Here is a 16,898-nt window from a genome sequence, read left to right as displayed (position 1 = left end):
TTACACGATTTTTGATGAATCGTGGCAACACTTGTGCCCTCGGCATTCAGGCACGCACTTCACACTTGGCAGGAGATGGAGTGAGAGCGATCATCTTTAACCACCACTACGAGAGTTGTGATGCAACTGATGACCATTACCATCATTTGTTTCAGTGTGCAGGGTGGTACCCACTGTCTCAAAACTTACTTTCTAGATATTCCTCGTATATAGACAATAAGAGAATTCCTATCATACTCTAGGGCACTAATGATGATACCCTTCTATCCGAAGAACATTTGTTGATGAGAACTACATACTGTGATCTATTAATTAATTAAGAATTCTTTGATCCACTCACTCTTGGGGACAGAATCTCTTCCTTAAAAGGTGGCGGGGTGCCTGCTACAATTCATGCATATGCAATAGCTTCCACATGTGCAAGTTATTACTGAGTTTCACTAAACTAAAATTACAAAAGCACTACCCACAGGAAGTACAAAAGGGATGCCTGGAGCAAATTAGTATTAGCACAAGAGGTGCCTGGAGAAAATTACAATGACTAGCACATGTGACTCAATTGCACATCCACAGACTTGTCTCCTGTACACAAAGCTTGGCCTTTCCTTGGCAATACCCATGGGGATTAATTCAGGGTGCAGATGTAGATGATGGAAGCAATCAACATTCTATGCCAAATCTGTGTGTAAATGGCATATCTGCAGAATCTATACATCAGTTCTGGGCAAATGGACATCAAATGTAGAATGAAGCATAAGGACAAAGTAGCTAGCCAGGAAAAATGTAACCATGCATTTGTAATTATGTTTTTAGTTAACTGAAGATTTGTGTGTGTCTAGACTGCACAATGAGTCATTGCCTTTACACTATTCATAGTGTGCACATACCACTGAAAAGATAAATCAAAGAGAACAAAGGCAAAATATGTCTTTACATCAATGGTAGTAATGAAATCGAGAAGGTTAGGGCTGATTGTCTACGAATTACATATTTGTTATCTACCAATCTACCAGAAAAGGTTATGTCCTGTTGTATTTTGTTTTCGGTAACACAAGATAATTCAGCCACAGTATTTTCAGAGATATTTCAGGCGCAGTCCACTATACATACAGGGTGGAGCGAAATGAACACATGGATTTCAGTTGCACAGGGGACAAATCAATCAACCTCAAGCATTGTTATTCTGCCAGTTAGAGCATCCAGTTTCACTAACAATGGTGCAGTAGACTGTTCACTATCATGTTTTTATTGTGTAACATATCAAATGTAATGAATCTTATCACCCTACAATGGCTTTTCCATACACACTTCAATGTTGAGCGTGATGGTTTGATATCTGATCACCACATAATACTTTGTTGGGTTAACTTTTTGCAGAACTGGATCAGTTACGAAAAAGAAGTTGACTGGTCATGATGTAAACTCTAGAAAATATTGACAGAACAAGAGCATCTGTTCTTTGTCCTAGCTGTTGCATTAGGCAGTGTGCTATGAGTTTAGACACATCTCATCCTTTGCTACAGTGCACCCTGAACTGTGTGTTACTATTCCATCCTTATAAAATTATGATCATTCAGAAGCCTAACGAATGTAATTTTGACAAAAAGAGACTTATGAGAGATTGCTTTAAGTTTTTGCTATCGGTGACTTGTTAATGATAAGCACTGAAGCTCACTTTCACTCTGACAATTCTGTAAATAAGCAAAACTGTTGCTATTGGACAGCAGACAACCCAAAAGAATTTCATCCTAACCACTATACAGTGCTAAGGTGGTCATGTGATATGGGGTTTCCAAGGTATGGATCTTTGGACCTTATCTTTTTGAGGATGGCGCTAGTGTAACAGTAAATTCTGGACATTATGTTGCAGTGGTGCTATGCAATTTTTTGCAGCCACAACTTGAGACTTTGGGGATCAACATGGCAGAAATGTGGTTCCAACAAGATGGAGCCACAGCTCACATACTCATAGCAGTTATTTTGGAAATTACTTGCTCTCTCACTTCAGCAATCTCCACTGGCCTGTAAACTCGACAGATCTGTGGGTATGCAACAACTTATTATGGGATTATTTGAAATGCAAAGTTTACTGCAGCAAACCTTATTCATTCAACAATCTGAATGCTGCATTACATGAAGAAACTGTTGCTGCTTCACAGGTCACTTTTGCAAAGTTATGCAGAACTTTAAAGAAAGACAATGTGTGTGTGTACAAAAAAGAAGCCATCTTTCCGATGTTATCTTTAGAAGACTTGCAACTCTTAAATTGGGGAACTTATAGGTGGTGCTGGTGTAAATGCATTTTATGTGATCAGACTGAACCTAATCACACTAATTTGAAATTCATACATTCTTTCTGCACCACCCCATATAACAATATGCAGTCTTGCTACTGACCATGAAGAATAGATTGGATGACATAGTTCTATCTCAATGTATCTTTCAAACCTTAAACAAATCGCTTCCATTGCTAACTCTAAGACTAACAAGTATTCCATAATGAGTGACTTGCCATGTTTACCGACAATGATTGATTCACAATACTGTTGGGCCATGTAAACTCTCAAAAACAGATCATCTCTTTTGGTTGGGAACACCAGATTGCTGTCCTGATCTGAGCATCAGTAATTTTTATCACCTTACCAATTCACTTTCATTAATTATCAGTTATTTTACCAGAGAGGCTGGGATGATGCAACAAATATACTCCAGCATCAGGGAGCATGAAGAATAATTACAATCACTGGCACACCTACATACACACTAACAGTGTTTGTTGTTAATTATTTATAGTTTGGATAAGCAGTCACACACACAAGCTTGATGTGATGATTAAAATATGTCTGTAAAGCTGGAGCTAGCAACCACCCCCTCCACCCTCTACTTTCCCAGCTCCACATGAAGTTATAGTCATTTGGATTTTACCATTTCTGAAAATTATTTTTTCCAAATAATTCTGCTAAATGTTAATCAACGATGCAAAATTTCTTACAAATCCATAATTCAACTGATGTTATCCTCCTAAAGAAATAATGCATTCCACGTAGGTATTTTGCCACATTCCACGTAGGTATTTTGCCACACAATTTCAAAGTTGACTAAACACTTTTTCTGTCAATATTTGTGTACAAGTGTCCTTAAAATTTCGGGACAATTTATCAGTTATTGTTCATTGAAACATCACTAGTCTCATGCAGAAACGTCAAGAATTTTGAAAGTTTTAAATCAGAATATTATTCTGTGCTTAACATTACATGAAATTAACACAGTAATGCTCACTCAAAATTTGTATCATTGCTGTGTATTAACTGCTGTATACTCAAGTTCTTTGAACCCAACAAGCTTTTATATGGTATTGCATGAACTACATTTTAAAACAAAATTGAGAATTACAGGTATAAAATAAGTGGCTGTTCCATCTACCCAACACCAGTCACTTGCATTCTTATTTGTTTCCTACTCAGTCAATTACAGCAATAAATTGAAATATGCTTCATCCTTGCAACAGTTGGCTCCCATTTACTAGAACATGCTCCCCTAATACACTACTGGCCATTAAAATTGCTACACCATGAAGATGGCACGTTACAGACACGAAATTTAACCGACAGGAAGAAGATGCCGTGATATGCAAATGATTAGCTTTTCGGAGCATTCACACAAGTTTGGCGCCGGTGGCAACACCTACAATGTGCTGACATGAGGAAAGTTTCCAACCGATTTCTCATACACAAACAGCAGTTGACCGGTGTTGCCTGGTGAAACGTTGTGATGCCTCGTGTAAGGAGGAGAAATGTGTACCATCACGTTTCAGACTTCGATAAAGGTGGGATTGTAGCCTATCGCGATTGCGGTTTATTTTATCGCGACATTGCTGCTCGCGTTGATCGAGATCCAATGACTGTTAGCAGAATATGGAATCGGTGGGTTCAGGAGGGTAATACGGAACACTGTGCTGGATCCCAACAGCCTCGTATCACTAGCAGTCGAGATGACAGGCATCTTACCCGAATGGCTGTAACGGATTGTGCAGCCACGTCTCTATCCCCGAGTCATCAGGTGGGGACGTTTGCAAGACAACGACCATCTGCACAAACAGTTCGACAACGTTTACAGCAGCATGGACTATCAGCTCTGAGACCATGGCTGCAGTTACCCTTGACGCTGCATCACAGACAGGAGTACCTGCGATGGTGTACTCAACGACGAACCTGGGTGCACGAATGGCAAAACGTCATTTTTTCGGATGGATCCAGGTTCTGTATTCAGCATCATGATGGTGACATTGCGTTGAATGCACATTGGAAGCGTGTATTCATCATCGCCATACCGGTGTATCACCCGGCGTGATGGTATGGGATGCCATTGGTTACACGTCTGTCAACTCTTGTTCACATTGACAGCGCTTTGAACAGTGGACGTTACATTTCAGATGGGTTAGACCCATGGTTCTACCTTTCATTCGATTCCTGCGAAACCCTACATTTCAGCAGGATAATGCTTGGTCGCATGTTGCAGGTCCTGTACGAGCCTTTTGGATACAGAAAATGTTCGACTGCTGCCCTGGCCAGCACATTCTCCAGATCTCTCACCAATTGAAAACGTCTGGTCAATGGTGGCCGAGCAACTGGCTCATCACAATACGCCAGTCACTACTCTTTGATGAACAGTGGTATCGTTTTGAAGCTGCATGGGCAGCTGTACCTGTACACGCCATACAAGCTCTGTTTGACTCAATGCCCAGTTGTATCAAGGCAGTTATTACCGCCAGAGGTGTTTGTTCTGGCTACTGATTTCTCAGGATCTATGCACCCAAATTGTGTGAAAATGTAATTGCCTGACAGTTCTAGTATAATATTGTCCAATGAATATCCATTAATCATCTGCATTTCTTTTTGGTGTAGCAATTTTAATGGCCAGTAGTGTAGTTACAGAACCTAGCAATACTTTTTGCGCATAAATATCTATTTCTTTTGTGTACTGAATCTTTTTCAGTAGCGTACCTGAATAGAAACTCATGTTTTCAAGCCACGTGACATCAAATATAACACTCAAGCTTTCAACAGCTGTCTCCTCCACAACCACTACCACCAGCAGAAAAAAAGCCCCACATTCCACCACTGGTTATATCAACAAAAACTTGAACAAACACTTTTCCATAGCAGACACACGATGCATTTAACATTTTACATCAAATTCCTATTTTTACTAGTATATGTAACATTCAACTAGTGACAATGCAAGTGCTATAAATTTTATTAAAAACTTCCCAAATGCATTTTATCACATTTCTGCTTCAACAAGGACCATACATTATGATACCTGTAGAGATGCCCTCTCAAGTAAAATGAAAGAATGTGTCATTGGAAGAAATTACTTTATTAACCACAATCTGATCTCATTCAATTTTTAACGGTTTGATTTTGCAACACGCTCAAGTTCATCTTTCTTCTTGATAGCATAGGAGTTGGAAGATCCCTGAAATCAAGATATAAATGTTAACATAATCGACAAAACAGTTTGATACTTGTAAAAAAACTAATGTGGCACTAAGTTTTAAATTTCTGTACATATTTAAAAATGCTGCTGCTGTTGAATGCCATCTCATTTAAATAAACAAGCAAAGAAACTATTATGAATTGCTACTCTGCACTGCATTATTTTCTATGACAAACCAAAATTTTGAAGCGCATCTCAGTTTAGCAACATTACATGCACATATACAGGCTTCTTTCACAATTCCTGTTAAAGGCTTCTAACAGTTATATACAGGGTACTTAGAAGATATAGGACTTATGTCCAACCAAGGTATAGTTTGGATATAAAGCCTGTTTTGAGATCAGATCACTTTCCAATCTCCATTTTCATAGTACAGAACAAATTATGTTCTTTTCGATTTGCAGCTCTTATTTTTTCCTCCAGTTAAAATTATTGAATATAGTTTCCACCTTTTTCTTGCTACCCAAAAATTTTTTGGGACCTCTGCCTCACCAGTGGGTTTTGTTTACTGAAAACTAATAATGTGTTATACCTTATGTTGTAACTGATCTAGCAAAACGAGGCCTAATGACAGTTTTTATTCATACCTAGATGTTACTTTATACGATTTTGCAGGACCATCTGTAGGAGTCCTGCACTGACAGCTTGTCATCTGCAAATCAAACTATGGAAATGTGAATTTTAGCAATGAGTTAACACATTCTTTTATTTTTTTAAATCTGATTTTGGTGTGGCAAAATGTTTGATATATATATATATATATATATATATATATATATATATATATATATATTAGTTATTACTCACATTTTGTTGTGACAGATTCTTATTCTTTCCTGTTATGAGAGCACTGCACACACACAGTAAGTACTTTGTATAATGTTGGTTTAAACAAATTCCTTTTCACTTTCCAAAAAGAGGTGTTAATGACGTTGTGTGTCCTAACCTCATCGGCATTCATTGGTTTCAAGCGGGCGAGTGAGTGCACGCGCACGTGTGTGCACCTTTAACAGCTACACAATAAAATAAGCAACTTATGCCAAAAAATTCGTTTCACATTTCTGGATCATACCATATAAAAATAAACAGCACCCATGACTCCATAATAGTCAGGAAACTGACAATCACAGAGTAATGCTCCACAGGCCGAGCAGAACACCCATAAACAATTAGGCAGAGGAGCAGGAACATATGAACTCATATACAACACTTGCCAATCAATATACACAAGACAAACATACAGGGACTTTAAAACGAGATACTCAGGGCACCTTAGAGCCCTAAAAGGTTAGAGCACCCATAGCACATTTGCTGACCACTTAATAACCTATAACCACCACTCAACTTCAATAGAAACATATTTAAAAATACTGAAATCCAGCCACAGCCTACATTGCAAACAAATAGAAGGAAGCTTCTACATACAGAAGAAAAGTTTTAAATGAATACACTAAACTCTGTAAAGACACATTATTTAATACATTAAAGGAACTTCATAGACTTTACAGAAAAGGGCACAAACAAATGAGGCCCACCACCATATAATGTAAAATCCAAGTACGTACAAAACCCTTCAAAAACTGTCTTTAGGCATCATTTAGCTAGATCAGTTACAAACTAAAATATGACCACCTTTTACAGTTTTTCAATGACCAAAATTCACTGATAGCACAGTGGTGCCGAAACATGTTTGGGTAATGAGGAAGAAACAGTGTTTTGCATAAAAGGCGGTATGTATATCCAACAACAGAACGAAATGGTACAACTGCACAATGTATTTATCAAGTATATTTTCCAAATCACTTGTCCATCAAATGCTATTTCAGTCCAACTGTGGACTTTGTATATGAAAGACTGTCTTTTGTGCAAACAATTAGCAGGGTCACCATGTGGAGGTGGTCTTGCAGAGCACACCCAGTAAGGGCTCACTGTCGTCGTGTATACTGTGAAATAGAAATTTGGAAGTGATCTGAAATTTAAACATGTTTTACATCCGAAGAGTACATTTCCCGACATGCCTTCTTTATCAAAATTTTATCAACTACACTCTCCATACAACCAATAGAAGTCTTTAATAAGAGCTGTCAAATTCTAACTTAGAAGTGTAAATAACTAGTATATTTTACAAACCTTTGCTGCATTAATGAGTTCATCAGCAACACATTCCGCAATAGTTTTAATATTCCTGAAAGCTGCTTCTCTTGCTCCAGTACACAGCAACCAGATTGCCTGAACAGTAAAAGGTTTCATGATTTCCACAATTTATGACATTACTAAAACACTCACACTCAGGACAGACATGTAGACTAGTAAACAAGCCAAAGTGCATGTATTACTTGAAATCATATTCATCATAAGAATATGTGAAATAATGGATGACATTTATGGGTTAACATATGCAACTATATTAATAGTGAAAACAATGATACAATTTCACTCAATACATGCCATGACGCTACCAGCATGATAAAAAATTAAAGCCAATTCAAAATTGCAAAAAGTTTACATTAAGAACAACTACAATTCAAGTAGTGTGACACCTGCACTTTCTGATCAAGAATAATTGTGATGTTAAGCTACTACCTGAACCCAAGCCCAACTTCTAGCTACTATTGTAACTCAAAACCAAACTGTCACACCAAAAAATATACGAGCAATGTAAGTCCAAAATCTGTTTAATCTTTTACATCTTTTCTACCCACTCTCATTAAGGAAAGCTCATCAGAACCACCTAGACTAATACCACAGTCTAACAAGAGTCTTGACACTTCGCTTTGCATTTTACTGCCTACTGGGACAGCAGTGCGCCGAGTGACATTAAGTAAATCTCTTCGGCGCGATCATGAAAGCAAACGGTAGTTTATTTTTGTTTGTGCAATTTTTTTTTTTACAAACAGGAGCGCCTGTAGTGAAAAATTACAGCAAAACCAACAAGAAGATACCACATTTAACTTTTTTTTTAGGTTTCCTAAGGACAGTGAGGTATATACCGTCATGTTGTTAAATTGTATCAGGATTCGCTTACAAATTATATGTATATTAATGATTAATGTTTCATTTTAGGAGCGGAATGGCTAGTTAATAGCAGATGAGAAGATCTTATGAAAAAAGACCCTGTTTACCTTTATAACAATGTTAAGTTTTGTTCACTACACTTTGAACAAAACCAGTTCATGAATGCAGACAGTAATAAACTCGTGCAGAATGCAGTACACAGACTGACATCCCTAATGAGCCACCTCAACTGACAATGAAGAGAAAACTGCCACACAGGTTCGGTAATCCATCTAAAGCTGTAAAACACTCCTGTGGCTCAGAAGCAGCCAGTTCAACTCTGTTTATCAGTGTCAGGTTTATATGAATCATCAACAAAGACCTATCATTGTAGGTACAGACAGAAACAGAAACTGTCAGAAGGATCAAGTAAAGAACAACAAATTTTGAAGACTATAGTATCCAGATATTAAAAAAAACACTTTACTTGTTAAGCCAGATTAGCATGCCAGTGAAGAAGAAACAAGCTGCAAGATGGAAAGACAAAAATAATAGCGGGAGAAATATGCTATGCGTGCAAACCTCAAAGGCAATAACAATATCAGAAATGTCAATATCATATGTAAGATTCACAGACATGTACCTCTAAATGCAAAAGTGATAAACGCCTCACGTGTCGTTCCCTAGGTCTACTGTACTGTAGTCATTGCTTGTTGCCACGAGTACGGTCTTCGTCTTTACATTGTTCTAATTGCTGATATTGATGTGGTAAGTTACAGTTTTGTCAAACGCCTCAAGTGTTTCTTCATGAGTGTGTTGTAGTTTGCCATTGGATTCATGAGTTTTACTCCTACTTGCACTTATTTTACAATCATCTTACAAGCATCTATGTCTTCTGATATACAAATCTTGGAGGCAAAAAAATAATTGAAATATTTTGTAAATCACATAGGAAAGGGACGCGAAACAAACATTATGTTTATGACACATCTTACATTCTCCTTTCTCACCACTTGGAGTGCCAGTGTTGCTCCAGCTGTCAAACAGTAACAACTTTTACGGCAGTGTCGCAACTGTTATATTAGACTCTGCTAATACTTAGTTTTACCCAAAGGAAAGTTCTATTTATCTATTCCTACAACAGCTTACCTGATTCACTCTCCTTAACGGAGACACATCAACTGCTTGACGACGCACCGTTCCTGCTCTACCGATACGTGTCGAGTCTTCCCGGGGACCTGAATTAATTATAGCTGACACTAAAACCTGCAGCGGATTCTGTAAATGAAATTTTCAATGAAACAAATCTCTATTATAACATGGTTTCTTTTCAGGCACAATGATAACAAATAAGAACTATACCTCTCCCGTAAGAAGGTGTATGATTTCAAATGCGTGCTTTACAATGCGCACGGCCATTAACTTCTTTCCATTGTTGCGGCCATGCATCATAAGTGAATTAGTTAATCTTTCCACAATTGGGCACTGCGCCTTGCGGAATCTCTTGGCTGCGTATCGCCCAGCAGAATGGGGAAGATATTTGGCATTCTTTTCTTTGACAGCAATGTAATCCTGTCAATAAAAACATAACCCACTGAGGAATGAACATACATACATATACTATAATAAGCGTAACATTGTCGTGGATTAAAACAGTGATCCAGGAAGGTTAGAATAAATCTTTTTCTTTCAATCATCATAAAACATTTGGTCCTTATACTATCAGTTTCAGTCAGCAATGACCATCTGCAGAAAAAACAGAAATGAAATACAACTAGTGGGCAACTTACCTCTTACACAATAAAATATCCCATTAACGAAAAATAATTTTCATGGCTGTAGAAACATGCACTTAAAATATGATGAAAGGTATCTGCTTTAAAACATGTCCTCATAAAAGAGCTATAGTGGCATCATCACAAAATATACACACGATCTGCTTAGGCTTTTCGCGCAGAGTGCAAGGCGGTGCTGTCAATTTATTGGAAGAGCTCACAATTTATAAAGTCAAAAAACAGGAGCCAGCAAAAGCTCAATGGGCAATGCAATTTTGTATCCAATGTCTACTTTCAAATAACATACAGGATTGCTGACAGGTGAAGTCGTCGACTACTGTTGATATTTCGACAGGAGCACACCCTGCCATTCTCAAGGCACAACTGCAGTGGTGCCTTGAGAATGGCAAGGTGCGCGCCTGTCAAAATATCAGCGGTGGCCGACGTCACCCGGCAGCAAACCCGTAAGTTATTTGAACATTCAATTTGACGGGAAAAGTCAAGGTCTCAATGTATACTTTGCTTTATTTAATAATGTTTTCCTTAATTACTGAACGCCTCTAGTGTATGTATATACTGCCTTGTTGTTACATAGTACAGAGTGCTCATTTTATTCTTAGGTTTGATTGGCTCTTCTCCGTTTATGTAATACATTGAATGAACAAAATGATATTATGTGATGGTACATTATTTTATTATACTTTTCTTGGAATGACATGTTGTGAGGTACGTGAGGCCCTCTGGTGATTACGTTCCTCCAACTTAACTACACTGTATTCTGACAACTGCGCCAACAAACGTCACTCATAACTTCAGTCTTTTCTTTAAATAGCGGACTATACAGGGTGCTTCCCGCTGACCTAGAATTCTGAGATTTGGCAAGGAGCAAAGTTTCATAGTCAGTGAAGTGAAAAATCTCAAAATCGTGAAATTATATAACATAAGAAATATCTTTTGCCGTAGGGAAACATTACATTCATCATCTCTCAAAAGTGTAATAAGTGAACAACATAAAATTCAAGTTGTAGCCATGTTTTAGTAAGTTAATAAAAAATGTTTTATTAATCATCTCTCACAACATAACCAAACTGAAGTCCCCCATTTTCTTCTTTTTGTTTGTCCAGGATAGTCTGAGGAACTGCTGTAGAGATTTTAATAGTCTTTGAATCCTGGGACCAATATCTAGCTAGTATTGATATTGGTAAGAAGCAAAAATTGTTGAGATCCTCAATTCCCAGGATGGAACCCTCAGTGCAAGAGCCCTACTCGCATTCTGCCATTTCTATTAGCTCCACAAGCTTGTTCATGAGCATGTTATTTTTTTCTAAAATGATCACACGAGCATATCAATCACAAATCAACACTTTGCCATTTCCTTTTGACAATTTTAAATTTAACTTAATTCAGTTTTAAACCTTTTGCTGCTGTGTGCGTTTATACATGCTCTGCTAGACCAATCGCCTGGTGTGGACATGCATGCATGCGTAAGCCACTCATTTTCCTACAACACTATGGACATCCCTGCTGTGGACAAGTAAATTCCATATAGTGGTGAATTCTAAAGTTTCGAGTATTTATCATGCAACGTATGTGCCCCATTACATGCTTTCACTGGCAAAAAGCTTGTTCTGATATCTAGAATCATTCATGAGATACGAGTTTTCATGACCACGTGATTCGCAAATGCGCAATGTCGAAGCGTGCTTCACATACAACCGTTCTTGGAATATAAAACCCAATAACTTGAGAATGAAATGAGATATTCTTCTGCTCTCAATTTTAAATAAGATTCCAATATCTCATCCACATTTCATTCACTGCGATGTATAAGCTAAAATTAACCACACACAAAATTTACACAAAGTGTTTTTACCTCTGCAAACTTGCAATTTTTGTGCAATGTTTTACTTAATTTGATGCCGCACATTGTAACAGATGAAAAGAAATGCACTTCTCTGAAGGCATCAGACCAAGTTGTTCAAAAATCAATTTTTTTCAACTATTAGTTTTCGATAAATCTGGGAAGTATTTCATATCAGTCTCTCAGCTTAGGCACCAGCATCTGGCATGCAATACAGCCATAACAAAAGTCACCTTAGTGCGGAATGCGAAGAGCATGTCTGTAGCAGTGGAAGGGTTAACTATTACATTTTGTCACTGTATTAACACATTTGGCAAGCCCACTATAAAATTTTCCCATTGTACTGTTCATTTGCTGTGTTCTGTCTCAATTTTTTAATTGATGAGTATATAAAGACTTACAGTAGCATGATCTATTGAGCTTACAGCACGAACATATGTTGTGCCTACTGTACTGCAGTTTATTATGAACAGTAGTGCTAATGACAATATGACTCCAAAGGCATTGAGGCTTAGTTGATGCTAAGCTGATTTTGTGAAGGTGGCACTAGACTATTATATTAGGACATGCTATAAAACAGGTGTCCTCATATTTAAGCACATTTCCACACCCATGGCACTAATTTTTAGTTATGGCATATGTTATGTTTAAAATGTAATCTGTCCACTAGTACTTCCATTTCCCATTTTTGCTGCAGATCAGAAGATGGTTATTGCTGACAAACTGACAGTCCAGGAACAAAACATTTTGTTATCACTGATGGAAAAAATAAATTTATTCTAAATATGATCAAGTCAATTACCTGCACCTTCAAAGGCATGCACAATAGATGATATAAACAGCTTTCGAACATTTGAGTAACTGTAGAAATACTTTCGCCTGTAACAATTTTCTTTAGTACAACAGCAATTTGTTGTGTCTGCTTATGGAAGATATTTTTTGTTTTCTTGTTGGTGAAGAGTAACATACATGTGTGTTAAGAAAAATATTTTCCTCCTAACTGCTTAATATTTGAGTTCTGTTCTCTACTGATACATACTCTTTAAAGATGAAGCACAATAAAACTGCAGTACTTCAGATTATATATAATCTTTAACTTTAAATAATAAAAAAGAGGAAAAAGACAGAATAAAGAAAGGGAAGAAATTAACTGAAAGAATGGAACCATAAACTACTGGATGACATAGAATGCCATTCATCCATTACATCTTATAAGCTAAGTGTGCCTACTTAATCGTGTATTTTATGTTAAATGTGTGTGTTGTCATTTTTAAAATATCTACAATTATTTAGCTGATGTGACAATAGTGTAACTTCATACCACAAGGTGTCCCAATTACTGTTCTCTGCAACCACTGTCAGCGCACAGGCCACAATATTTGGTCTCCTTCCAGGTGCCTCACAGTGAGCATCGCATTACAGTCCTCCAGACTGCACTGTGACAATGCCTCAGTGATGAAATAATTTCATTCATTGTTGTTCACTCCAACAGTTTGTGAGGTTTGGCAATGGTTTTATGAAAACCTGAATGTATTTTATTCTCAGAATTTCTAAGAAAATTCTCCATGTTCACATGAATAAAGTGAGCTGGAGACTATACTCCAACCGAGTGTGTTCTTAGCTTGACTAAAAGGATGGGGAAAGTTGCTCAGCTCAAAGAATATTCTCAGATTCCATATGAATAAAACTAGAGAATTTTCTCAAAAGCAGAGCATTCTCTGTTTCTTGAAGTGAGCCCTGTAGCATACTCTGGCCTGAGTAAGTAGTGTTGAGGGTATGTTTTACACAGTTTTTGATCAAAATGGCAGAATTTATATTGCTCGGAACGTAAAAGAAAGATATAGATAGAATGAAGAAATACTGGACAGGAAGTGTATAAGTTTATACAGGTTAAACAACAAAAACATTTTACTGGTGAACTTCCTTCACAAAAATCTTGAAACAAGAGAGGTGACCTTTCAAAAGAAATGAAAACTTTGTGCTATTTAGCAGACCTAGATTTTCATTCTGGTTTAGGAGAAGCCTTAGGTAAACAGCAGGCAGCTGTATCACTGACATTTTAATATGTTCATGTCTCCTTACTGCATATTATGTTAGAAACAAGTAGGCACATCAGGAAAAATAACTGGTTTATTAGAAACCCAGGGATCTGTTTCTTGTAACGACACGGTATGAGCGACCACTTAAGTACTTGACACTTGAGCACTCCATTATGCGCATGTTAAACCAAAATTATCTCAGGTTAGAAAACTGACAGCTCCAGTTTGGAGTACATGAGGATGTGGTGTAGTCTTAAGATTTTAATCACATGAGATAATCAGCTAACTTCAATAGCAAAAATATTTCCCACATGTCAAGAGTTTGGTATCAAAATGCATTTTTGCAAGCATCTGTATATCATTTTAATAATTTGTTGCTGCACATAACACTAAAATTGAAACATAGTGCAGCTCTTCCGGAACACACAGATCCCAGTTCCATATCTGGATGTGGGAGGCCACACACACACACACACACACACACACACACACACACACACACACACACACACACACAGTGAGCGTGTTTTCCGTCCGTCCAAATCTTGTGTGTAGTTTCCTATTATCCCCTAAACATGCTGAAATGTGTACATCAGATTTACATTCCATTTCTAATAAAACAATTACAGAACAATAAAAGGGCAGCAATCTAAAAAAAAAATTAATGTGTTCTCATGACAGTCTCCATTTCCTCCAACTGAATTCTCTCCCACACAACACACTGACTCAAATTTCCTAAGAACACTTACAAACTTCTTGTAGGCTACTTACATCCTAATATGAACTCCTGCTGTCTTTAAAGCTAACCCAGGAATCATTTTTGTTACCTTCCTATAGTTTCCCATGCACTTTCTCAAATATCTCTTTCTAAATGCCATATCCTTTTCAGCTACAGTAATTAGGTCACTTCACTGTTCCCTGCACAATCAGTGAAGTACATAGTAAATGTTCAATTTAATGAAGATACGTCTCCTCGTATTATTCTCTACATCCTGCATGAAACAAATGAAATATCACTTGCAATGCACTGGTGTTCATACCTGTAGGGACATATCTGAAACTTGAACATCGTCGCAACTCCATCTACCAAATAACTTTATTTCTGGCAGTTCTGCAGGCTGAGCAACAGGCAATGTTGCTTCAGTTTCCATCACTGCCGGATCCTCATCACCCCAGGTCTCGACGTCTGTCATGATGAATGGACCTGCCAAACAGTTTTCATTAAATGCAAGAAATTCAGTGTCTACTGCAATCATCTACCTGTTTAACCATAAAGAGTTCGCAACTGCAAAAATTAAATGCCAATTTCATTTGCACGATCATAATCTGACAGTAGAATACACTGAGTCCAACAACCAAACAGTTCAAGCAACTTCAGCAGTCACTGACAACTTATGCAGATTATGTTGGAAACAAGAAGTCTGATGGGACAGCTTGAACTACAGTACACAGTTTGACAGCAATGTGTCATCTGTGTTGAGAGTAGCACACGACTTAAAATATCTAAAGCTCTACAGCAGGGATTTTTTCCTATTCGGTACCACACTGTCATATGCTCCTGCACAGAAAGATTAAAAAATCACTCTAGGGTATTGGATATAAAGCAAACAACAATAGCAACCGATGTTACAACTAACTTATAAAAAAAGGACAGTCCGATATTAGGTGGCGCGACTGTTCGAATCAAACTTCTCAATTACCTAAGGACCGAAACCATAGCTTTACACCTGTAGTAATTTAAATTATTCAACGCATTACAGGGCTTGGGGTTCTTACTATCCAGAACAAAAACATGCACGAAATTCTCACAATTACCGTGAAATTTAAACTGCATCTATGTGACTATTCTTTAATTGTGACTTCAACAAACAAAACACGGTACATACTGACTAAGCAAACTTTTGGGGTGTGAATCTTATTTAATATATTCTACGTCTGGCATTCGAAGAAGTCGTAAAGTTTACTAGTGCAGTTCAACTTCCAGCACACACAAGTTGCAAACATCATGTGCAGGCAAATTTTTTCATATGATTATAAATACCATCTGACAATTCGTCTCAAACGTTAACGAAAAGTTCGAGTGTCGCGTAACCATATACTATTATATACGAGACATTAAGACATGAATAATGGAGTCAACACATATGCATGGCACTCCACGTGCACACGTTTTCACAGCAATCCGTAAGTGTAAATGAATATAGTGTATCCATTTTCAAAAAATACCACCAACGATTAACTATAAACACCACTAAACTTGACTATGGTAAATCACAAGCGCTCATGATCAATTTCACTTACTTCTTTCACTATAACACCCTTAAACCTTACGTTCACTACCGGAAAGACGTACCGATGCACGGCTTCAAAACAAAGAGGCTCCTTACAAGATGAAACTCTTTCCCAGTATTCCTTGTACCAACTGTCACCAATGTTTCAAACAAAACTTCGATTTAAATGGGATGAAAATTATGGATTAAACATTTAACTACGCCAGTTTGTTTAAATCTCAGAATTATTTTAAGACACATAGAACTTCAATTCATCGTAAGTATTGATAATGAAACGAAAAATTCGGAAATTCATCTGACATTAATTTATTGAAGAAGGAAATACATAATGTAGTTCTGGAGGCGTCACAGAAAAATTCAGAAACGATTAACATCTTTCAAATGTGAAGTATTTTCTACAGTTTTTACGAAAAGCCAGAACTTTTCAGAACAGACATCA

The 16,898-nt window shown here is 37.3% G+C and overlaps 1 protein-coding gene across 1 annotated transcript; it reads right to left on the bottom strand.

Annotated features, from left to right (window-relative positions):
- Nucleotides 1-5,360: 5,360 nt before the first annotated feature.
- LOC124605089 (40S ribosomal protein S5) lies at nucleotides 5,361-16,572 on the bottom strand. The gene is made up of 6 exons (XM_047136542.1): nucleotides 16,470-16,572; nucleotides 15,209-15,372; nucleotides 9,856-10,065; nucleotides 9,643-9,771; nucleotides 7,630-7,728; nucleotides 5,361-5,478 (listed from the first exon to the last, which is right to left on the bottom strand). The coding sequence occupies exons 2-6, from the start codon at nucleotides 15,359-15,361 to the stop codon at nucleotides 5,410-5,412; spliced, it is 660 nt and encodes a 219-aa protein (XP_046992498.1). The 5' UTR covers nucleotides 15,362-15,372; nucleotides 16,470-16,572; the 3' UTR covers nucleotides 5,361-5,409.
- Nucleotides 16,573-16,898: the final 326 nt, after the last annotated feature.

Source organism: Schistocerca americana, chromosome 1 (genome assembly GCF_021461395.2).
Source record: "Schistocerca americana isolate TAMUIC-IGC-003095 chromosome 1, iqSchAmer2.1, whole genome shotgun sequence".
Lineage (NCBI taxonomy): Eukaryota > Metazoa > Arthropoda > Insecta > Orthoptera > Acrididae > Schistocerca > Schistocerca americana.
The sequence above is the reverse complement of the archived record's forward strand: the minus strand, read 5'-3'. Positions and strand labels throughout refer to the sequence as shown.

What these genes read in the sequence shown, in the direction of transcription:
- LOC124605089 (XM_047136542.1), bottom strand. Translation starts at nt 15,361, where the DNA reads ATGACAGACGTCGAGACCTGGGGTGATGAGGATCCGGCAGTGATGGAA. An exon ending in TACACCTTCTTACGGGAGAG is followed by an intron (nt 9,772 to 9,855) that starts GTATAGTTCTTA and finishes TTTCATTTACAG; the next exon opens with AATCCGCTGCAGGTTTTAGT. An exon ending in CGTTAAGGAGAGTGAATCAG is followed by an intron (nt 7,729 to 9,642) that starts GTAAGCTGTTGT and finishes TTTACTGTTCAG; the next exon opens with GCAATCTGGTTGCTGTGTAC.